At 41.5% G+C, this 19,970-nt stretch overlaps 1 protein-coding gene across 4 annotated transcripts; it reads right to left on the reverse strand.

The window, feature by feature from the left end:
* TAF1A (TATA-box binding protein associated factor, RNA polymerase I subunit A) lies at positions 1-19,570 on the reverse strand. Of its 4 annotated transcripts, none has more exons than XM_020786528.3 (11): positions 19,498-19,570; positions 15,820-15,960; positions 13,778-13,947; positions 13,326-13,439; positions 12,905-13,103; positions 11,946-12,076; positions 10,677-10,835; positions 9,491-9,557; positions 6,295-6,418; positions 3,077-3,237; positions 1-316 (listed from the first exon to the last, which is right to left on the reverse strand). In XM_020786528.3, exons 2-11 carry the CDS (start codon positions 15,956-15,958, stop codon positions 195-197), a joined length of 1,386 nt encoding a protein of 461 aa, XP_020642187.3. In that variant the 5' UTR covers positions 15,959-15,960; positions 19,498-19,570; the 3' UTR covers positions 1-194. The 4 variants fall into 4 exon arrangements, with proteins under 4 accessions (XP_020642187.3, XP_078239102.1, XP_078239103.1 ...); XM_078382976.1 differs by lacking the exon at positions 19,498-19,570 and adding an exon at positions 19,280-19,302; XM_078382977.1 differs by lacking the exon at positions 19,498-19,570 and adding an exon at positions 16,465-19,188.
* Between the last annotated feature and the right edge of the window lie 400 nt (positions 19,571-19,970).

Raw genomic sequence — 19,970 nt, forward strand, 5'->3', positions numbered from 1 at the left:
TACAATTTTTCAAATGGGTTTATTATAAAACAGGAAGAAAGTTTTAAAATGGTAGCAATTCTTATACAAGTCTTTTGCACTAAAAGTAATTATTTATAGAGGGCAGCTGTATAGAAAATGAAATTCTTACAGTCAGGAAAAATAATTTACTCTCCTTTTTTTAAAAAAAAACAGATGTTTGACTTGTGATGTAATCAAACATCAGACAATCTCAAGCTGACCCAGCTGTGTTCTTTCACAAAGTTCTTCAGTGCTTTGAATTTTTTCTTCTTGGCTTTACGTCCTTGCTGTGTAATGTATTTAAAGTATTTGCAATCTAGACATAAATAAAACACAAAAATGAAATGTCGTTAGAATTGCTGGGATAGTAAAAATGAAAAATATGAAGTGAAGAGGGCTCTACTGACTACCATCAGCACTTTAAACTGAATTGAGATTTGCAATGATACACAAAGGGGGCTTCCACTGTTTTCTTCAGACAGTGTTTTACTGGTTGAAATATGGTAAGATCCACCTATGCAATGTTCCCACAAAGCTGGGCGCATGCACTCGTGACTCTGCTTCCCTCCGCACAGCACTCTTCCTTCTCCACACAGTGACTGTGTTAGGTTCCAGTTGCAACAGAACCCAGCGCACGGGGGGGGGTTGGAGTTGCGCGTGCTTGCAGGGGCGAAGCCGCATGAAAGAGAGGCGGAGCCCTGCCCAGTGGGGCTGAAAATTAGAGGGTATGTTGCATCTATGTATTTGGCTACAAAAGAATAAGATGGTAATCCTTGTTCAAGAATTTTTTTAACAGTCAATAACAAATGTGCATACAGCAGATACTGTACATGTTCCCAAAACAGGAATAACTGAGGCTCTAATCCAAGTGCAGCCTTCTACAATAGATACACCTCATCACAAACTTCCAGCAGCCCCAACATAATCAGTTGTGAAGGACGGCATTTTTTTAAAAAAAGTTGCATTCATATCTCGCATTTCATCCAATGAGTTTAAGGGGGTGTAGCTCTCCATGCCACACTGCATGCTTACTGAGGCAGAGTGATCTAACTAAGATCAAGTGACTAGCCAAGGTCACTCAGTGACTTTCTCAGCCTCATGGTAACTTGAATGTGGAGATCCCAAATCCCAGCCCATCACTCTAATCACCACAGTGGCTTCTCAGCCCAACATTTTTGTGGTCCAGCAATACCTAGAAGGACCCCAGTGGCAACATTTCTCTGCACTGGGCTAAAGTGGGAATAGGATGTGTACAAGCATGCATCTCCTGGCCCCAGTTGCCTCACAGGCCTTCACACATGACACATGAGGTTCTGTTCAGGTGTGTGTAAGCATGTTTGGCTGAGCACAATTGCACAGCTGACATAAATGGAAAGTTGTCTGAGACAAGGTTTCTGATCACTAGAAAATTGAACAGGTTTAGATGCCCCTAAACAGAACTCCATTCTTAATGGGCATAACTGAAGTTTCCAAGAGCACAGCATGAATGCTTGTGTACATCCTGACCTCTCTTATGTGTGCTGTAGGCAAATAATTACTTAGGGGTTCCATCTATTCCACAATCTATTGTAACTTCCCTCTATGAATCTAAAGAACTAAGGCGTTGTCACGTTCCCGCCTGTCCCTTGATTGTTTCACCAATCAAAGGGCACAAGCTACGTGTCGTGTCGCCGCTACCATTTGATTACATCAACATTGTTTACTATGAATCACAGAGGTCCAGGCAATGTGTCATTTTAAAAAGAACCAAATAGAAGTTATTATTATTACAGATGATGAAGGTACGTACAATCAATGTCGATCTTAACAAAACATCCTACTTCATCCACTCTCAACCGCCAACCGTCTCTCTCCACGCCAAACTCCAAATTCACAAATCCTCCAATTTAACTCTCTCTCCCCCTGCAGAGACTCTTATGTCTCATGACTCTGTCTCTCCAGCACTCTCCTGCTGCTGGTGCTGGTGCTGCTGCCGCCTCCTCCAGCGCCACTCCCAGGCTCAGCAGCAGCAGCAGCAGCAGGAGGAGGAGGCAAAGACTGAGGCAAAGGAGTAGCCGCGCTCGCCCACCTCTCACGGCTGCCCATTGACTGCTGCCACCGTCAGATCGCCTCCTCCAGCGATCGTCTCCTTCAGGCAGGGGACAAGGCAGTGACGTGAGCTGGAGGTAAGCCCTGGCAGTCGCACTGGAGGAGGCGATCAAGTGGCGGAGGCAGCAGCAGCAAGAGACTGAGACGGAGGAGCAGCCATACTGGGCCGCTCCTTGTGGCTGCCCATTGACTGCTCCTCCGCCTCTGGCAAGGGTAAAAATTAGGGGAGCGTCTTATACATTGGGGGGGTCATATACATGGAAAAATACGGTAAGTAAATACGTAAGGGCAAGTCTCAGTGTTCAACAACATTCCAGGAAATTCCCAGCACAGCAAGATCCTTATAAGCCGCCTAGAGTGGTCGTAAGACCAGATGGGCGGGGTACAAATAAAATAAAATAAATAAATAATGAAACAAGCTTTATTCCCTTTATAACATGGTATAAGTAATCTAACAAGATTACCCTACATATGGTATTAACTCATTTAATGGTCCCAAGCCAAATTAGAAGTCTGGTTTAGTCTGACTGCAATTGTGTGGAAACAAAAGGACTTTATCATTTAAGAGTCTCACAAGAGTTAGATGCAATATAAATGCTGGACAAAAAGATTAGCCAAAATGAGGCAGCTGCTTCAGTCAGCACCCCACCAAGAGTGGCAAATCTGACACTACCTCTGAGCCCTCAAAACCTCAGAGAGATGCTACCGTTCTCCAGAGGTAACTGTTTTCTAATTGCTGGGCCACAGCCACTGTATAATGAGCTGATACAGTCACCAACCAGCAAGACATGAATGCAACGTATTTTTAGAGTTCAGCTATGGAATTAAAGTAAAGATGGGATGACAGCCTTCAACATATGTGCCCTTTAAAATGGATTGGATATGACTATCAACAGCATTGTAGGGACTTTATGCTGCCTCCAAAGTTCTAGTTGTTTTCATCATCATCTGTTCTATGTAAACTAGGAAAATGCGTTCAAAAAATTACCTTTTCCCAGCAGTATTCCAGCCACCACTGCCTTTTCACAAGCAAGACTTTCATTTTCCTGCCAGTTTTTCTTTGCCAAATAAAGACTAAAATGGAAGGATGGCCACCATTCTTTTCTGGCACTCCATTCCTTTTTGAGCCATTTAAGCTGCTTGCCAGAACTGGAAGAGGGTAAGAACAGATTAAGTAAATAAGGTGCAGAGTGAAACAGATGTATCTCATGTGTGCTTTGCTGGAATACATGTGTTTCTTATTCCATGAGGGAACCGAAGGGAGATTACAGTCATGTGCAAAAAAGCTACACTATCTTTGAATTATATGGTTTTACATTTCAGGACATAGTAAAAATCATATGATCTTTAGCAAGTCTGAAAATTAGGTAAATACAACCTCAGATGAACAAGAACACAGGACATATTATATAGTGTCATGATCTCTTTAACAAAAATAAAGCCAAAGTGGAGAAGACATGTGGGGAAAAACTAAGTACAGTGGTGCCTCACTTAATGAGCGCACCGTTTAACGATGAATCCGCATAGCGATGCGGATTTTGCGATCGTTTTCGCGATCACATTGCAATGTTTTAATAGGTAAAACATCGCATTGCGATGATCGATAAGCATTTCGCTTACCGATCTTCACATTGCGATGTTTGGGAAACAGCTGATCGGTGGTTCCAAAATGGCCGCCAGAAGAAGAAAATGGCTGCCGCAGCGTTTTCACACCAATTCCTCGCTTACCGAGGCGGCGAAAATGGCAGCCCTATGGAGGATTCCCGCTTAGCTGTAGTTTTCGCCCCATAGGAATGCATTAAACGGAGTTTAATGCATTCCTATGGGGTTTTTCTTTCCGTATAGCGATGTTTCCAGATAGCGACGATATATCCGGAACGGATTATCGTCGCTATGCAGGGCACCACTGTATACTCTTACTGCTTCCATAAGAATTAAGAGGCTAAGTAGCAGCCAGGTGCTCCTTACCAAATGCCTTTGAGTAATTGATCATTGGCAAATGTGGCCAACGGTATAAAAGCTGATGTTTTAGCAGTTTGCTGGTCTGGAGTATTCAGGTGTGTTCAATGCCAAGGAGGAAACACATCAGCAATTATGGTAGAGAAGTAATTGTTGCTGCCCATCAATCTGGGAAGGTTTATAAGGCTATTTCCAAACAATTTCAAGTCCATAATTTGACAGTGAGGAAGATTATTCACAAGTGGAAAACATTCAAGACAGTTGCCAATCTTCCCATGAATGGATGTCCAAGCAAATTCACCCCAAGGTTACACTGTGCAATGCTCAGAGAAACTGCATAAAAACCATCCCAGATTCTACATGCCTAAAGTTAATGTCAGTACAATTAGAAAAAGATTGAATGAGTATGATTTGTTTCGAAGGGTTGCTAGGGGAAAGCCTCTTCTCTCTAAAAAGAACATGGCAGCACAGTTAAGGTTTGCAAAGTTGCATCTAGACAAACCATAAGATTCCTGGAACAATGTCCTCTGGAGAGATGAGACCAACATGGAGATGTTTAGCCATAATGCATAGTGTCATTTTTGGTGAAAGCCAAACACAGCATATCATGTTGTACCAAGTGTCGAGCACAGTGATGGGTGATGATTTGGGCTTGTTTTGCAGTCACAGACCTTGGGCACCTCGCAGTCATAGAGTCCACCATGAACTCTTCTGTATAACAAAGTACAGTAAAGAGTCAAATGTGAGGCTATCTGTTGAAAAGCTAAAGCTTGGCCAAAATTGGCTCATGCAACAGGACAATGATCCCAAGCACACCAGCAAATCTACAACAAAAAAGCTGAAAAAGAAAATAATTAAGGTGTTGCAATGGCTCAGTCAAAGTCCACACCTCATCCTGACTGAAATGCTGTGGCAGGACCCTAAAGAGAGATGTGCATAAACAAACACTCACAAACTTCAATGAACTGAAGCAACATTATGAAGAAGAGCGGGCCAGAATTCCTCCACAACAATGTGAGAGACTAATAAAATCATACAGAAAACAATTTCAAGGTATAGCTGCGAAAGGCGGTTCTACAAGCTGTTGAATCATAAGGTGTACTTAGTTTTTCACACATGGCTTCTCCGTTTTGTATTCACCTAATTTTCAAACCTGCTAAGAATCAGATGATTGTTACTATGTCATAAAACCTAAATCTATAGAATTCAAAGAAAGTGTATATATCTGGGGGCTCATACTTCTTTAAAGCTTATATCATCTCCCAATCCCTGAGTTCTGGTAAAAAATACTAAATGAATTCCATAAGACTCAGGTTTTCCTCCCCCACCTGCTCTCCTAAACCTGCTTCTTACAAGGCTACTGAAATCTGAATGCTTCAAGATTCATTCTGTATTTGGAGCAAGGTGTACCATATAATTTTATTTAAGCCACTGCAAGCTGGCACTGAATATGACTTGAAAACAGTACTAAAAGTGATTGAAATTTTAGAATGCCACTCACTTCTAAAGTTGGGTAAAAATAATAAGATGAGAGTGAAATAAATAATAATGTGGTAACACAGCGGTAAATAAAGTTTACTGGAAATATACCATCCAATGGCTGAAATCCAGTAGTAAGTTCCAGCTACAGTAGGCCCATTTAATCAATAGAATTCAGAGGAGTTGACACACCAAATCCTCACTGATTTTATGAGCCTACTGTGATTACAACTTACTGCTGGATTTCAGCCATTATTAGAAAGCCTCAACATAAAAACAGGGTATTATTCTCCATCAATAGCTTGCGGGCTTCAGATGAGTTCTGAAGGCTGTTACCACCTCTAACTAAGACAACTAGGTTGTCTTTAGGTGACCAGGCATAATAATGGAACTCCAGATACCCAGTTGATTTTGCACCATGAATCTAGTAGCCCTACCACTATCACTGGACATGCCTAGTTCAGTGCTGATGGAACCATCAACAACGAAGCCACTGTCTTCATGATGGAACAATCCTGCCTTTCATTTGCAAAGTCCTCCGTTCGCAATTATAGAAAATCAACAACCAGTGCCTGATAGCCTTTTAAAAACCTTTCATTTGCTCTGAAGCTGTGTATGGCCACAGGACTAAAGCCTTCTTCCTGATAATGCTAGCTCTGAATTTTTGGAAGGCCTTTGCATGCCAAATACTTGCAGTCGGAGGATGTACGGTAATCCAGCACCAAATCTACCGCATTTACAGCAGAATGTAGTTGGCCATTTACTTACTTCTGTAGGATTTCTACAATCTGTTTTGCCAAATGGCTCCAAGCTCTTGTGTTTTCCTTCCACCCAGCATAGTCTAAGGCAGCAAAAATAACTTCCAGACGTTGCTTGTGGTGTTTACTTTTTTCTGAAATTAGAATAAATCATGCAAAGCATACCATAGCGATTAGAAAGCAATGAGATCTAGTTGTATCATAAGGTTGGCACACAGACAACCACTGTGTCACACATTTGAATCTGATATGACCCAACTCTCCTTATTATTTGGCAAGATCACAAGGCAACCAATGTAAGGATGCCAAAAGGTATTTTCTAGGGAGGGAATTCCAAAGGTGTGGGGATACACCTGCAAATGTACAATCTGCGTGACATTCACAGCAGAGCAGAGCCCAGAGCCTCAGAGGCCCATTTCACCTGCTTCGTATGGGTGCAGTCAGTCTTTCAAATAACTTGTTTCCAAACCATTCCAGGCATTAGACATCATCATTTAAAAATGAGACAGAAAACAGGCAATACTTAGTCTAACATTGATATAATGTGACCAGAAGTATCCTGGCGTGACTGGGTTTGAGTTTATGTACCACAGCTCCCTTGTCTTCCCCCTTTTTCAAAGGAGAGTCTGAAGGTAAACTTATAAAATATTCCTTTTCCTTTCTGTGCTGTTTGCACTGCTCTCTTTCTCCCTAATAGGAAGGGTTCTGAACAGGCTTGCATCTCCTATCTGTCTCTTTGATGGATAGTTTCGTGCCGACTATCTCTTTGGTCCAGAGGTCTTCCAGGGCTATCCAGCCTCAGCCTACTGGGAGGTCATCCTCTCCTTTACTTTCTGCTTCTCTCGCTCCTCTGCCTTCTCTACCTCTTTTCCGCAGTCTTTTATCATCCTCTCCTGTCATCAGAAAGCCCTAAATGATTGGTTCTCCTCCTGTTCCTTCAGAGTTCTCGCCTAAGCGTGTTTCACTTATCCAGGGATCTGCCTTTTTCTTGCCTTCATTACCTGCCTGAATTATTTATATCTCTTCTATAAGGAGTAAGAGACCGTAAGGTAAAGATAAAGGTTATATTCGCGAAGGCTTTCACGGCCGGGATCTAATGGTTGTTGTGGGTTTTTTGGGCTCTTTGGCCGTTTTCTGAAGGTTGTTCTTCCTAACGTTTCGCCAGTCTTTGTGGCCGGCATCTTCAGAGGACAGCAACCTGTGCTCTGGTGTAGTTGGCTTGGAAGTGCAGTATTTATGGCTGTGAGATAGGCTTTTGTCTTCTTCTGTAGTTGGGTGATTAGTGTGTATTGTTGTGGGTGTATTGTTGTGCTAAGGAGAAGAGATTATCTGTTCCTGTGGTTGATGGGTGTCATTAGCTGGTCTTTTGTGCGTAGTGATCCCCTGTCCTTGTGGCTGGGTAGAGTTCGTTGACCTTTTCCACGTTGTATTTTTGAGAGCTGGGAGCCAAGTTTTGTTGAGCTTCATACTTTCCTCTTTTTTTGTTGAAACTGTGCTGGTGTTTGTGGATTTCAATGGCTTCCCTGTGCAGTCTGAGGTAACGATTGCTGGTGTTGTCCAGTATTTCAGTACAGTATTTTGAAATAGAATTTCATGTCCAGTTTGTTTCAGAGCATGTTCAGCTACTGCAGATTTTTCTGGTTGTTTTAGTCTGCAGTGTCTCTCATGTTCTTTGATTCTGGTGTGGATGCTTCGTTTTGTGGTTCCAATATATACCTGGCCACAACTGCAAGGTATCTGGTATACTCCTGCGGTGGTGAGGGGGTCCCTTCTGTCCTTTGCTGACCGTAACATTTGTTGTATTTTGTGGTGGGCTTGAATACTGTTTGTAGGTTGTGTTTTTTCAAAAGTTTCCTCATGCGGTCCGTGACCCCTTTGATGTATGGCAGAAATACTCTGTTTGTGGGTGGCTGTTTTTCTTCTTCAGTTTGGTGTTGTTTTCCTGGTTTGATGGCTCTTGTGATTTCATTTTTGGAGTAGCCATTTGCCTGTAGAGCCCAATTCAAATGGTTGAGTTCAGTGCTGAGAAACTGAGCTTCACAGTTCCGATTTGCATGGTCTACCAGTGTTTTAATTATGCCTCTTTTTTTCTGTGGGTGGTGGTTGGAGTTTTTGTGTAGGTACCGGTCTGTGTGGGTGGGTTTTCTGTAGACCTTGTGTCCCAGTCGGAGGTCAGTTTTGTGTAGGACCATGACATCTAAGAACAGGAGCTGGCCCTCTATTTCTTTTTCCATGGTGAATTGTATATTTGGGTGGATGCTGCTGAGATGGTTGAGAAATTCTTCCAATTTTTCTTCACCGTGACTCCAGATTGCAAAGGTGTCATCCACATATCGGAACCAGACTGTGGGTGTGAGGGGTGCCGAAGCCAGGGCAAGTTTTTCAAAATGCTCCATGTAGAAGTTTGCTATAACTGGGCTGTTCACTAAGGTACCGATAAAGCTTTGATGTAGTATCCCTGTTCACTAAGGTACCGATAAAGGACACCCTGACACTCATCCAGCAGATATTTCCAGAAGACATCAAGGCCCTCTTCCAACACTGCCTGACCAGCTATTTCCAGTGGGATAATGAATTCTATGAAGAGACAGATGGAGTGGCCATGGGCAGCCCCCTCAGTCCAAGTGATGGGAGCTCGCTGTGTCATGTGGATTCGAGCTTACGATTGCTGGTCTTCCAACCTTGCAGCACAGAGGCTTCTGCGGTTTAACCCACAGTGCCACCACATCCCTAAGAGACTGTACATGGTCTGAAATCCCTCCTCTGTAGCAGGTTATGGGGACAGCACACTCGAGCTACATTTCCTCACACCTGGCAACCAGTTAAAAAGGTTCACATTGTCTTTGAAGGCAGAGCTATGTAGGAAACATGGAAGTAGTCTTCTTCTTTGGTCTAGATGGGCGGGGTAGAAATCCAAATAAATAAATAAATAAATAAATAAATAAATAAATAAATAAATAAATAATCATGATGTGTGTAACTGAAGCTAGGTTTACTTTTCTCTAGATAGGATTACAGTTGGCAAACACCTAACCTGGTAAAAAAGTGCTCTTCCACTGATGCCACATGCTTTTATTTACATCAGGATTTGCAATTATGCCTAATATTTGTCTCCTACACATAAAGACAAGATGGAAGGAGAAGGAACCAGCCTAATGGTAGTAGCTTAAATAAGAGAAAGCAACATAGTAATTAACAAGTCTTACTTGACTTTTTAAGCATGATGTAAAATTCCAACATCAGCTCATGAGATGGGACGAGCTCATGTAAAACCTAGGAAAACAACAGATAGATATTAATAGACTAGGATAAACATTTGGGGGCAAAGTTGTGTACTTTTACATCCCACTGATTTCAATGGAAGGATTATTAACACAATCCTACGCCAGTTTTAGTTATAGCAGAGGACTAGATTGAGTTGCCAGTTTTGCTTTGCAGCCTACGTGAACATAGCCAGAAAATAAATCATATTCCTGCAAGGATAATATAAAATCTGTTCTTCCAAGAGACATAAGACAGATTCTTATTCATACACCTTTCTTCAATTGTTTCAGCAACAAATCAATGTCTAGAATTCTGTTGCTTAGTGCAGGAGATCATTTTAGATTAGACCCATTAAATCAGTGGGAATTTGGTGAGTCAACACTTCTGTAAGTTCCACTGATTCAAATGGGTCTATTTTAGTTGCTATTTACTGCAGTAAAGAAATTCATAACTAGAGCAAACTGCTTTGAGTCAATGGAGCTTGTAGAGAACTTGACCCACCAAATCCTCACTCATTCATTCGGCCTACTGCAGTGTGACTTACTGTGCTAAGTAATAGGATATCAGCTAATGGTATTCCCATGGCGCATGAAAAGAGCAAGGAATGCTAGTATTATAGCTATTTTTCCCAAACACATGCTACAGCAATTATGCCATTACTGTACATTAACTGCTGATTTTCTGTGAATCACTTTAACACAATGACCAGTATCCTGTTCAGGATTTCTGCATGCATAGCCAACAACCGTGGAAGTGCCTTTATGATCTGATGAGACATTTACCAAATGACTAGTTGTGTAACCAGTTTTTATATAAGGAAATTTTTTAAAATATAAAAAAATCATGTGAGAGAATCAATGTTTTCATGCCGTTTTCAGTCTTTACTATAAACAAGGAGGCCAAACTTAAGAAATCATTCAACATGTTCTTAAATTAGTGCTTGGTACAAGGGAATGGAATTTAAGCTGAAACAGTTATAAAACCTGTTTATTTCAATGGGCAAGTTAAGTAGGTTCTATGATCAACTTCAGTGGAATAAAGGTCTTATCAAATTAACTGGTGTTTCTTTTTCCATTACTCATAAAGTAATCAGAAGCACTGGCATGAAATAAGACCTTGATCTAGTACCTTCAGCGCAGACATCTGTGTTTTCCTTGATTCACCTCTTCTCTTTAAGAACTGATACAAGTAGACATGAGCATTAGGATTGGAAGGAAATCTGGAATCGTATGCATAATCATTTAACACTTCTTTTATTTCTTCATACTCCTCATAGTGTTCTAGCAGCTGAGAGAGAGAAAACAATGTATAGTTGATTATTTAAAGTTATAGAACACATTTTCAGCTGCAGGTGCTCAGGAGTGTTTTGCAACCAAATAAAAACTAGAGAAGAAAAGTTTCACTCAAAAATAGTTAATTCAGTAGCCAGACTCCTGTTGCTTTGCAGAGTAAATTGGATTAAAATAGGCCTATTGAATCTACGGGGATTTGGAAAGTCAGCTCCTCCTTAGGTTCCAGTGATTCAAAGGAGACTACTCTAACTAAAATATACTACACAAGGCAACAGGATTTTGGCCACTGATAAACATACTGAGACAACTGCCAAAATCCTGTTGTTTAGTATAAGCCAAATCACAACTTTGGGTCCGTTTTTCCATGGTAAAGAAAACATCCCTGCTGTGATTCTCAGCAGTAAACACATGCCTCAAGAATCATAGCAGGGGTACTTTGTTTACCAGATGAGAACAGACTGAAAGTTGTGATTTGACTTACACTAAACAGTAGGGAAGAAATGCCTAGATATAGTGGCATAAGTCTCTTTGGCAAACTAGTCTGCCATTATATCTGAACTGACAAATTACGGCCTGTGTTTTCTCTAGTATTTAGTTCAATCTACATGAGGGCAGAAGAGAATGGTAGGGAAGCAAGGTAAAATGGGGGATATTTTGGAGTAGGTGAGCCGTGCCCATGGTAGCCATTTGGAGCTGTTGTCTGGGACAAGTTCTCAAATTTCCAAATGTAATAATCTCAGAAAGATTTTAGAAATATCAAAACAAGTAACCAGTGTGTTATATGACAAAGAATTTCCAAAATGAATATTTATTCCTTCATGTTGGAAGCAACCAATGATGCTTTGAGAGTGGAAGGATCAGGCCACAGGATGCTTTCATTGCTCAGGGATGCCTGAATATATAGAAAACATTCATATTCTCTGGGGAGGCTCGTTCTGCATCTCCAGAACTGCTAAATCCTTACTAAGTATTTTTTCACAGCCCTGTTTCATTAACTGCTATAGGACCTTAAGTATTCATCAAACTGCAAAGTCTTGAATCACTAGCAGTACTCAGCTCAATCATCAAAAGTGTGGTTAGGTAATCATATGAAGTTGTTACTTACATCCACGTAACATATCACAAAAGGATCCCAAACGCCAGGCATTTTAATTATCTCCTTGAGGCTGACTTTAGCCTGCTGATACAAGCTGTGCATCTCCTGTTGAATAGAAGACCCAGCATAGCTATCTTCACCTTAAAAAGACAAGACAGACGTGTCTTATGTTCAGTAGTTATTTAAAACAAAGCTAATCATGACATTTATCAGCTAAATATACAACAGTAATCTGGTTTAATGTGGGCACATCTTTGCTTTCCCACACTTTTCCTCTGCTATCACAGTTCTTAAGCAATTGCATCACCAGTAAGCATCACCGTGAACTCCATGAACAATGAATAAGGGCCAGCAAACATCAGGCTGAAAAACTATAATTTGAAGTGGGTTTGCGAGCTATGTTTTATTCAGACTCCACTTCAGTGATACTTTTATACTGAACAACTTTGCTTTGCTCCAGCCTGTGCTCTTCCAAGGTAACAAAAAGGTCTTGCTGGTTTGTCCCTAAAATCTTCTCCATATGATCAGATTTTGCTAAGGAAAATAAACCATGATATCATGGGGGGAGGTTAATAAACAACAAATCATGGTTGTGCGTTATTTATGCCATATGAATGAAACTGATCAAGTCTCCCAGCAAATCTGGTTTAAATGCGAATTATTAGTCTTCCTTACAGAGAGAGTCACTAGGTTTGAGGTCCAAAGTTCCTCGTATAAGATGCAGTTCATAGGTAATGATGATGAGCAAGAACTCTAAACTTCTCATATGCAGAAGAGGGAAGTAGACCAACATTGCAATCTTTTTTATGTTTAGCCAGAGTAAATCCCATGAATATCAGTACAATTTATTCCCTTATAAATCATTATTTAGCCTGCAGCAAAAGTTTCTCTCCTGGGTTTCAAATTTCAAGAACTGAATACAAAAGCCAGAGACACTCACACCAGCATTTCCAAAGACACAAACTCACCAATCTCCAGTATGTCTGTCTTCTTTTTTAGCCACTTATAATAATCCAGGAGTCCCCTATAACCTTGAATGAGTTTCAGGTCTTTTTCCTGAGCAATTGATAGTTCTCCATACCGCCAGCTTTCTGCTAGGACCAAGTTCTGATAGGCCTCATCCAGAAACCCATTGCACAAGAGATGGAAGGCATGCTCTAAAGAAAACTAGAATAATTTTAAGTCTGGTTTATGAGATGTATCAGCTGCAGCAACTTTGAAGATGACGCAATGGTACAAATTCTTATGAGGACCAATAGCCCCCCTCTTAGCGCTGCCATTTGGGGCCAAAGTTATCAACAGCAAAGGAACATGTCCACCCCAAAAGTCTCAAAATAAAACTTCTATACTAAACAACCTTGGTTTGCCCAACATTATAGTTATTCTCACCTTTAAATAAGTTTTTACTCCCATATTTTTCATCCGATCCGCAAAGTAATTGATCTCATCTATATTAGTCCGTGGATGCTGCTGCAAAATTTCAGTTCCTATTCTCCAGACCTCCTATCGCAGAAAAAATACACACACATCCAGAGCAATGAAGCCAAAGTAAAGCATTATGGCTAATATGAACACCTGCCACAAAGAAAGTGGCATGTGGAACATCTAACTGGCTCTGTTATGCTCCAGAATACATGCACATAAACATATTATACCAAGGTGACCCTCCAGCCCTGACAAGCATTGCTAATAGTAAGGGATCGTGGTAGTGACATTCCAATCACTGCTGGAGTGCCATACATGCCACATCCTGCATTACTTGAAAATACAGGGTACCGAAACCAGTGCAACATCTCTTCATGCGATTTGTTTAGAATCAGAGTGTTTGCCTGTTTACTCACCTCAGGAGCAGCTCGCAGTCTATCCTTGGTGGTGTTTTCCAGCACCTCTAGATAGCTGATCATTAACTCAGCAGCCCTCTGCCACTGAGACTGCAGGAGGGCATCTTGTATGCTGCGTAAGCAAGCATCTTTCACCTTGTGGAATTCTGATAAATTTGATCCAGTTCTAACTAAAACAGAAAAATAACTTTGACTATTGATGCTGAGCAGTGTTTTTCAGGTGCAATTGTGGACAAAGACTACAGTTTACACACACACACACACACACACACAAGTATATCTTGATATCTGAAGTTGGACTGGCAAGAAAGTAAACAAAGGTGTACTGTATTGGCTCTTAATAAAACTGATAACATACTGCAAAATAGTTTGACAGCCTTTGCAACTTCTCAAAATTCTATCATCAGACAATTTTTTCTACATGTATACAGAAAATTGAAAAGTAAAAAGTAACACCAAGACTTTTTACTTTTTATTTTTTGATCAGTGCCCAAACATGACCAACAAACCTATAGTTACAGTGTATTCTCAAAGGCTTTCATGGCCAGGATCTGATGGTTGTTGTGGGTTTTTCAGGCTCTTTGGCCGTGTTCTGAAGGTTGTCCTTCCTGACGTTTTGCCAGTCTCTGTAGCTGGCATCTTCAGAGGACAGGAGTGAAGGAGTGGCTGGCATCTTCATCCTCTGAACATGCCAGCCACAGAGACTGGCGAAACGTTAGGAAGGACAACCTTCAGAACACGGCCAAAGAGCCTGAAAAACCCACAACTATAGTTACATTGCTTGTGAAAGGACATCAGGTTCTCACAACTTAGCATGAACTCTTTCAGTGCCAGACTTGTGGACAGATGTGAAGAAGAATATAAATGCTGACATGAAATATATCTTATTCATTTGTGCTGTATATATTCTGCCTGATCTTAACACACTGCAAAAAAAGACCACTTTGACTTAATGAATGCTCTGCCTGCTTGATTTCAGTCCATTTGAGCAAGTGTGGGGGAACTCTACTTTCCAGCCACAGCCCGAACAATATGGCTATAGCTTTAAATCAAATTTATTTCTACACATTGTATAGTATTTACATAATAAACATGGTGCATGTGCACCATAAGCCCCTTCTATTGAATGCCCCTTAATATGCCGCAACTTCTGTCCTTCATTTTTCCTTCCCAGCAGGACCCGTATTTTGTTCCACAGCAGAAAAGGGAGACAGTGGGCAAGAGAACAAGTAAAGGAATAGGATAAGCATTGCAAGAGCCAAAGCTCTGTTTGCTCAGTAGAACTGTGCTGTGCACTACGGAGCCCTGGATGTTGGTGCTGCAAGATTACAGAAATGATGCCTTCTACCCTGTTTCCCCGAAAATAAAACCTATCCTGAAAATAAGCCCTAGTATGATTTTTCAGGATGCTCGTAATATAAGCCCTACCCCAAAAATTAGCCCTAGTTAAGTGAAACCCTGCCCTCCACCCTTGTGCAGCAACCAGAAGATGACATGACTGTAAAATAAAACATTCCCTGAAAATAAGCCCTAATGCGTTTTTGGAGCAAAAATTAATATAAGACCCTGTCTCATTTTCGGGGAAACATGGTATCGTCCATATGCTCAGAAACAACATGTGGCACAGCCAACCTAAAATGCATTGAACCTGACCATGTATGGAAGGACTGCAGGACTGAATTTTTTTCGTAAGGAAAAGATGATCTTGACAGGGAAAAAGCTAGGCTAGATCCCATCTCCCTGATGTGTTCGTTTTTCCTCTGGCAGAGGAGTTTTGTCTTTAATGTCAGAGGGATTCAGAGATGCCATCCTGAGCTGTTTGCTGATGTGGCACACCTACACGATGAAACCAGGAAGAGCACCCAATTCTGTAGAAACCCAAACATGTAATGCTAAGAGACACAATATAAAAGGTCACACTGCCACCTACAGGAGAGAAAGCACACTCCGACTGCTTTGCTTTCATCTTTATCAGTTATAATGTGTCAAACTGAGCAACAGTTATACTACTAGACAATTGCCAACACCAATTAGGAACTTACTTGGATGGTGGAAATACTCTGGAAGCAAAGGTAAATACATTCCTGGGATTGAGGTGCCCCCAGCAGAGGCATCGTCTCTATCTTCTTCTGGGGACAAATGCCCTCCCTCGTCATCCAGCTCTTCAGCAGAGCTATCCATTTCTGCAACAGACATCAACACAGAGGCCTTAAGAATACAGAACATTTTTTTAATCTAGAGGAAAAAAGGGCAACATATCTTATTACATACAGTGAACAAAGATGATTAGAATTGGGAGTTTTGTATTCGTACTATCCGGGATAGGAATACAAAGCTCCAAGGTTAAGTAATGTTTGCTTTTCAATAATGGCACATTACACATAAAGAGTGGAAGTATAATGGCTTGGATAAGAAAGGGAAATACACATAGGTTGAAATCCTGTTTTTGTAAAATGAGACTGTGTGATGGATATCTGTCATTTAATTCCATTAAAAACTTCTTATACCTCCTGCCTTCAAGGCTCAGCAGCAGCGAGCTTCCCAAAGATGTGAAGGGAGGAATGGGAAATTTTAATTAAACTAAATTAATCTATGGGCATATGATGATGTAATCTGGCCTAAATTTACATCAAGTGGATTTCAGCCATAGTTATGTACATGTGGCAGAGCAGGGAAGCAAACCTCACCTTCAAAACTTGTTTACAACATAGGCCAACTCCATTGTTGCATTTGCTACGAATCCTACTTCTCTCTCGAGAAGCTGCCTTCAGCTAACCACACAGTGCCCTGCAAGACCCACCGAGACATATACCAACCTCCCTGCTGCCCCACAAACATGTAAGGGTTAAGGAAGGACATGGCATCCAAAATAAAGTAACTTTCCCTTTCCAAAGCAGAACCAAAAAAAGAGCAAGAAGAGACAAGGGAAGCCTCAGCCAAATTGCCGTCCGTGGCCGATCATACAGGAAACCCTCCAAGAAGAATATCCTGGTCAGTGTCCACTTCATGTTGGTCACCAACAATCGCTGTTCTACTAGACCAGCATGGCTACCTGTGCCTTTCCTATTAGCTTTCCATGAAACTACCAGATACCCTTAGGGAACTAACTTTCCCAGCCACTTCTGGTCTGAAATACCAATAACAGCAGCACAGAGATACTAGACATCAACATGATATCAAAAATGAAGAATGAAATCCATGCTGAGATATGAATTTCATTCTGGAAGTTTAGGTGAGGCACCACCTCTCAGCCTAGCCTGCAACAGCCTAAAAACTGCTCAGTTAAACCTGTAAAATTAGCAACTTTTGCAGCGTTATTGGGGCAATAAGCTAAACTGCCACTGGCCAGGGGAGTTTGTATCACTTTTTAAAAAAGCTTTCTAAAGGGAAAAAAGGCATACAAAATAGCATCTGTGTCAGAATATCAAACAAACAAAACAAAAAGAAAGAGACAAAACATTGCCACACCTTCAAGACATAAAGAACTGCTATATTTTAATGTGATATTTTGTGGATGCATATGGAACGCATATGGAACATTCCATATGCATTGTCTCTGACACATTTTTGGTATCACCTGGCAGGACAAAGTTCTGAACAGAGTAATCCTAGAATGAGCTGGAATTTTTAACATGTATACACTACTGAAACAGCAATGTCTACATTGGCTGGGGCATGTCGTGACAATGGCTGATGGTCAGATTCCAAAAGATCTCCTGTACGGAGAATTTGTGTAGGGAAATCGCCCTAGAGGGAGACCACAGGTGCGATACAAGGATATCTGCAAGCTGGATCTGAAGGCCTTAGGAATGGATCTCAACAGATGGGAAACCTTGACATCTGAGCATTCAGCCTGGAGGCAGGCAGTGCATCATGGCCCTTCTTTAGGATTGGGATGTATACTGATCTTTTCCAATCCTCTGGCCAATGCTGAGTTTTCCAAACTTGCTGGCATATTGAATGTAGCACCTTAACAGCCTCATCTTTTAAATAGTTCAACTGGAATGCCATCACCTCCACTGGCCTTGTTGCTAGCCACACTTTCTAACGCCCATTTAACTTCACTCTCCAGGATGTCTGGCTCAAGGTCAGCAACCACACTTTCTGGAATGTCTGGGACATCCAGATCTTTCTGGTATAATTCCTCTGTGTATTCTTGCCACCTCTTCTTGATATCTTCTGCTTCTGTGAGGTCCCTACCATCTTTGTCCTTTATTATGTCCATCTTTGCACAAAATGCTCCTTTAATATCTCAAATTTTCTTGAACAGATCTCCGGTTTTTCCCTTTCTATTATTGTCTCTATTTCTTTGCACTGTTCATTTAAGAAGGCTCTCTTGTCTCTCCTTGATATTCTTTGGAAATCTGCATTCAATTTTCTGTAACTTTCTCTATCTCCCTTTCATTTTGTTTCCCTTCTCTTCTCTGCTATTTGTAAGGCCTAGTTGGACAGCCACTTTGCTTTCTTGCATTTCCTTTTCTTTGGGATGGTTTTATTGCTGTTTCCTGTACAATGTTACCAGCCTCCATCCATAGTTCTTAAGGCACTCTGCCCACCAAATCTAGTTCCTTAAATCTGTTCTTCACTTCCACTGTGTATTCATAAGGGATTTGGTTTAGATTATTCCTGACTAGCCAAGTAGTTTTTCCTCCTTTCTTCAGTTTAAGCTTGGGTTTTGCTATGAGAAACTGATGATCAGAGCCACAATCAGCTCCAGCTCTTCTTTTTGCTGACTGTATAGAGCTTCTCCATCTTTGGCTGCAGAGAACAACCTGATTTCGGTACGTCCGCAGCTGAACGTCCTTTTGGCTTTGGCCCAACCACTTCATTAGCTCTGGAGCTACTTTTACTTGTCCTCTGCTCTTCCTCAGTAGCATGTTGGACACCTTCCGACCTGAGGGGCTCATCTTCCAGCGTCATATCTTTTAGCCTTTTGTTTCTGTCCATGGAGTTTTATTGGCAAATATACTGGAGTGGCTTACCAATTCCTACTCCAGGTGGATCGTGTTTGGTCAAAACTCTCCACTGTGACCTGCCCGTCTTAGGGTGTCCCTGCACGGCATAGCTGAATTACTCAAGCCCCTTCACCACGGCAAGGCAGCAATCCATGAAGGGGAACTGTAGTTGTACCTCTCCTAAAATCCTCACCTTTCCCCACATTAATAGTGGCAGCTTTCTCATGCCATGAGCCTCCAAAAGAAAATATATAACATTCAACCGACCAGCAAACTCCAATGGCTCTTAATTTACAACAACTTATACCAAAACGTGCAGCATCCACATGGTAGTTCAAACTACAGCAGTAACTCAGTGGGATTTGTTTAAGCCTCTCCTTGCCCTTTAGCAGCTGATTCTGTTCTAAGTAAATCAGTGGGATCCACTTAAGTGTCCCTTGACCATTCAACAGGGCCCTGCCGGACTGGTTTGTCTCCTTTTAGGTGCCGGTGCACCGTTGCTGCAACAGACGAAGGTAGGCTTAACTGAAGACGATTATCGCTCTACCTTTTCCTACATCTATGAATGCCCAAAGACAACCTTGCTGCTCAGGGAAATCCGTTCCTCTTATCGGCTCTGAGTCACTCTCGCCCACCGGCGGACTGACTAGCCTACCCGAAGGTCCTTCTCTCTTTCCGTGACCGCTCGTCGTAAGAAAACCAACGCACCCCCACGAAGGTCTAAAAAGCTATTTTCTTTGGCTTCCGAAGCTCCGGCGCACTTACCTCCATCTTTGCCCAGGGCAGAAGTGAGCACCGGTTGGTGCCTCCTTCTGTCACATGATACCGGCCCGCCTTCGGGGGCGGAGCCTTTGAGGTAATTTACGTGCACTTCTTAATTGCGACGCATAGATTAAGAGCAAGTGTAGAAGAGTACCTCTGTCCGTGTGTGGAAGCATAACCTCAAGACCAATGCAGGAACACAATTCAAAGGGTATCTATTTTCATATAACTGAAAATTTCCTCTTTTGGACTAGAATTACTGTATAGTATCCTTGGGCATAGACCAAAAAGCAATGCTTCTAATTTCTTCCTCTTTTAACATTAATATGGGTCTGAATTGAGGGCAGTTACGTTTTTGGACTACATTTCCAATAATAATTTGGTTCAAGTACTTAAGTTTTTGTTATAAAAAATGTATGTTTTTCAGCCTCTTGTAAGGACTATGGTCGAATCATATTGCTTCAGAAATATATGTG

The sequence above is a fragment of the Pogona vitticeps genome, chromosome 1 (assembly GCF_051106095.1).
Source record: "Pogona vitticeps strain Pit_001003342236 chromosome 1, PviZW2.1, whole genome shotgun sequence".
In the NCBI taxonomy this organism is placed as follows: Eukaryota; Metazoa; Chordata; class Lepidosauria; order Squamata; family Agamidae; genus Pogona; species Pogona vitticeps.

Excerpts from the sequence above, each read along its gene's own strand:
- TAF1A (XM_020786528.3), bottom strand. The coding sequence starts at position 15,958 with ATGGATAGCTCTGCTGAAGAGCTGGATGACGAGGGAGGGCATTTGTCC. Across the intron at positions 13,948-15,819 it reads AGAGTATTTCCACCATCCAA|TTAGAACTGGATCAAATTTA; the intron begins GTAAGTTCCTAA and ends TTTCTGTTTTAG. Across the intron at positions 10,836-11,945 it reads TTGTGATATGTTACGTGGAT|CTGCTAGAACACTATGAGGA; the intron begins GTAAGTAACAAC and ends TCTCTCTCTCAG.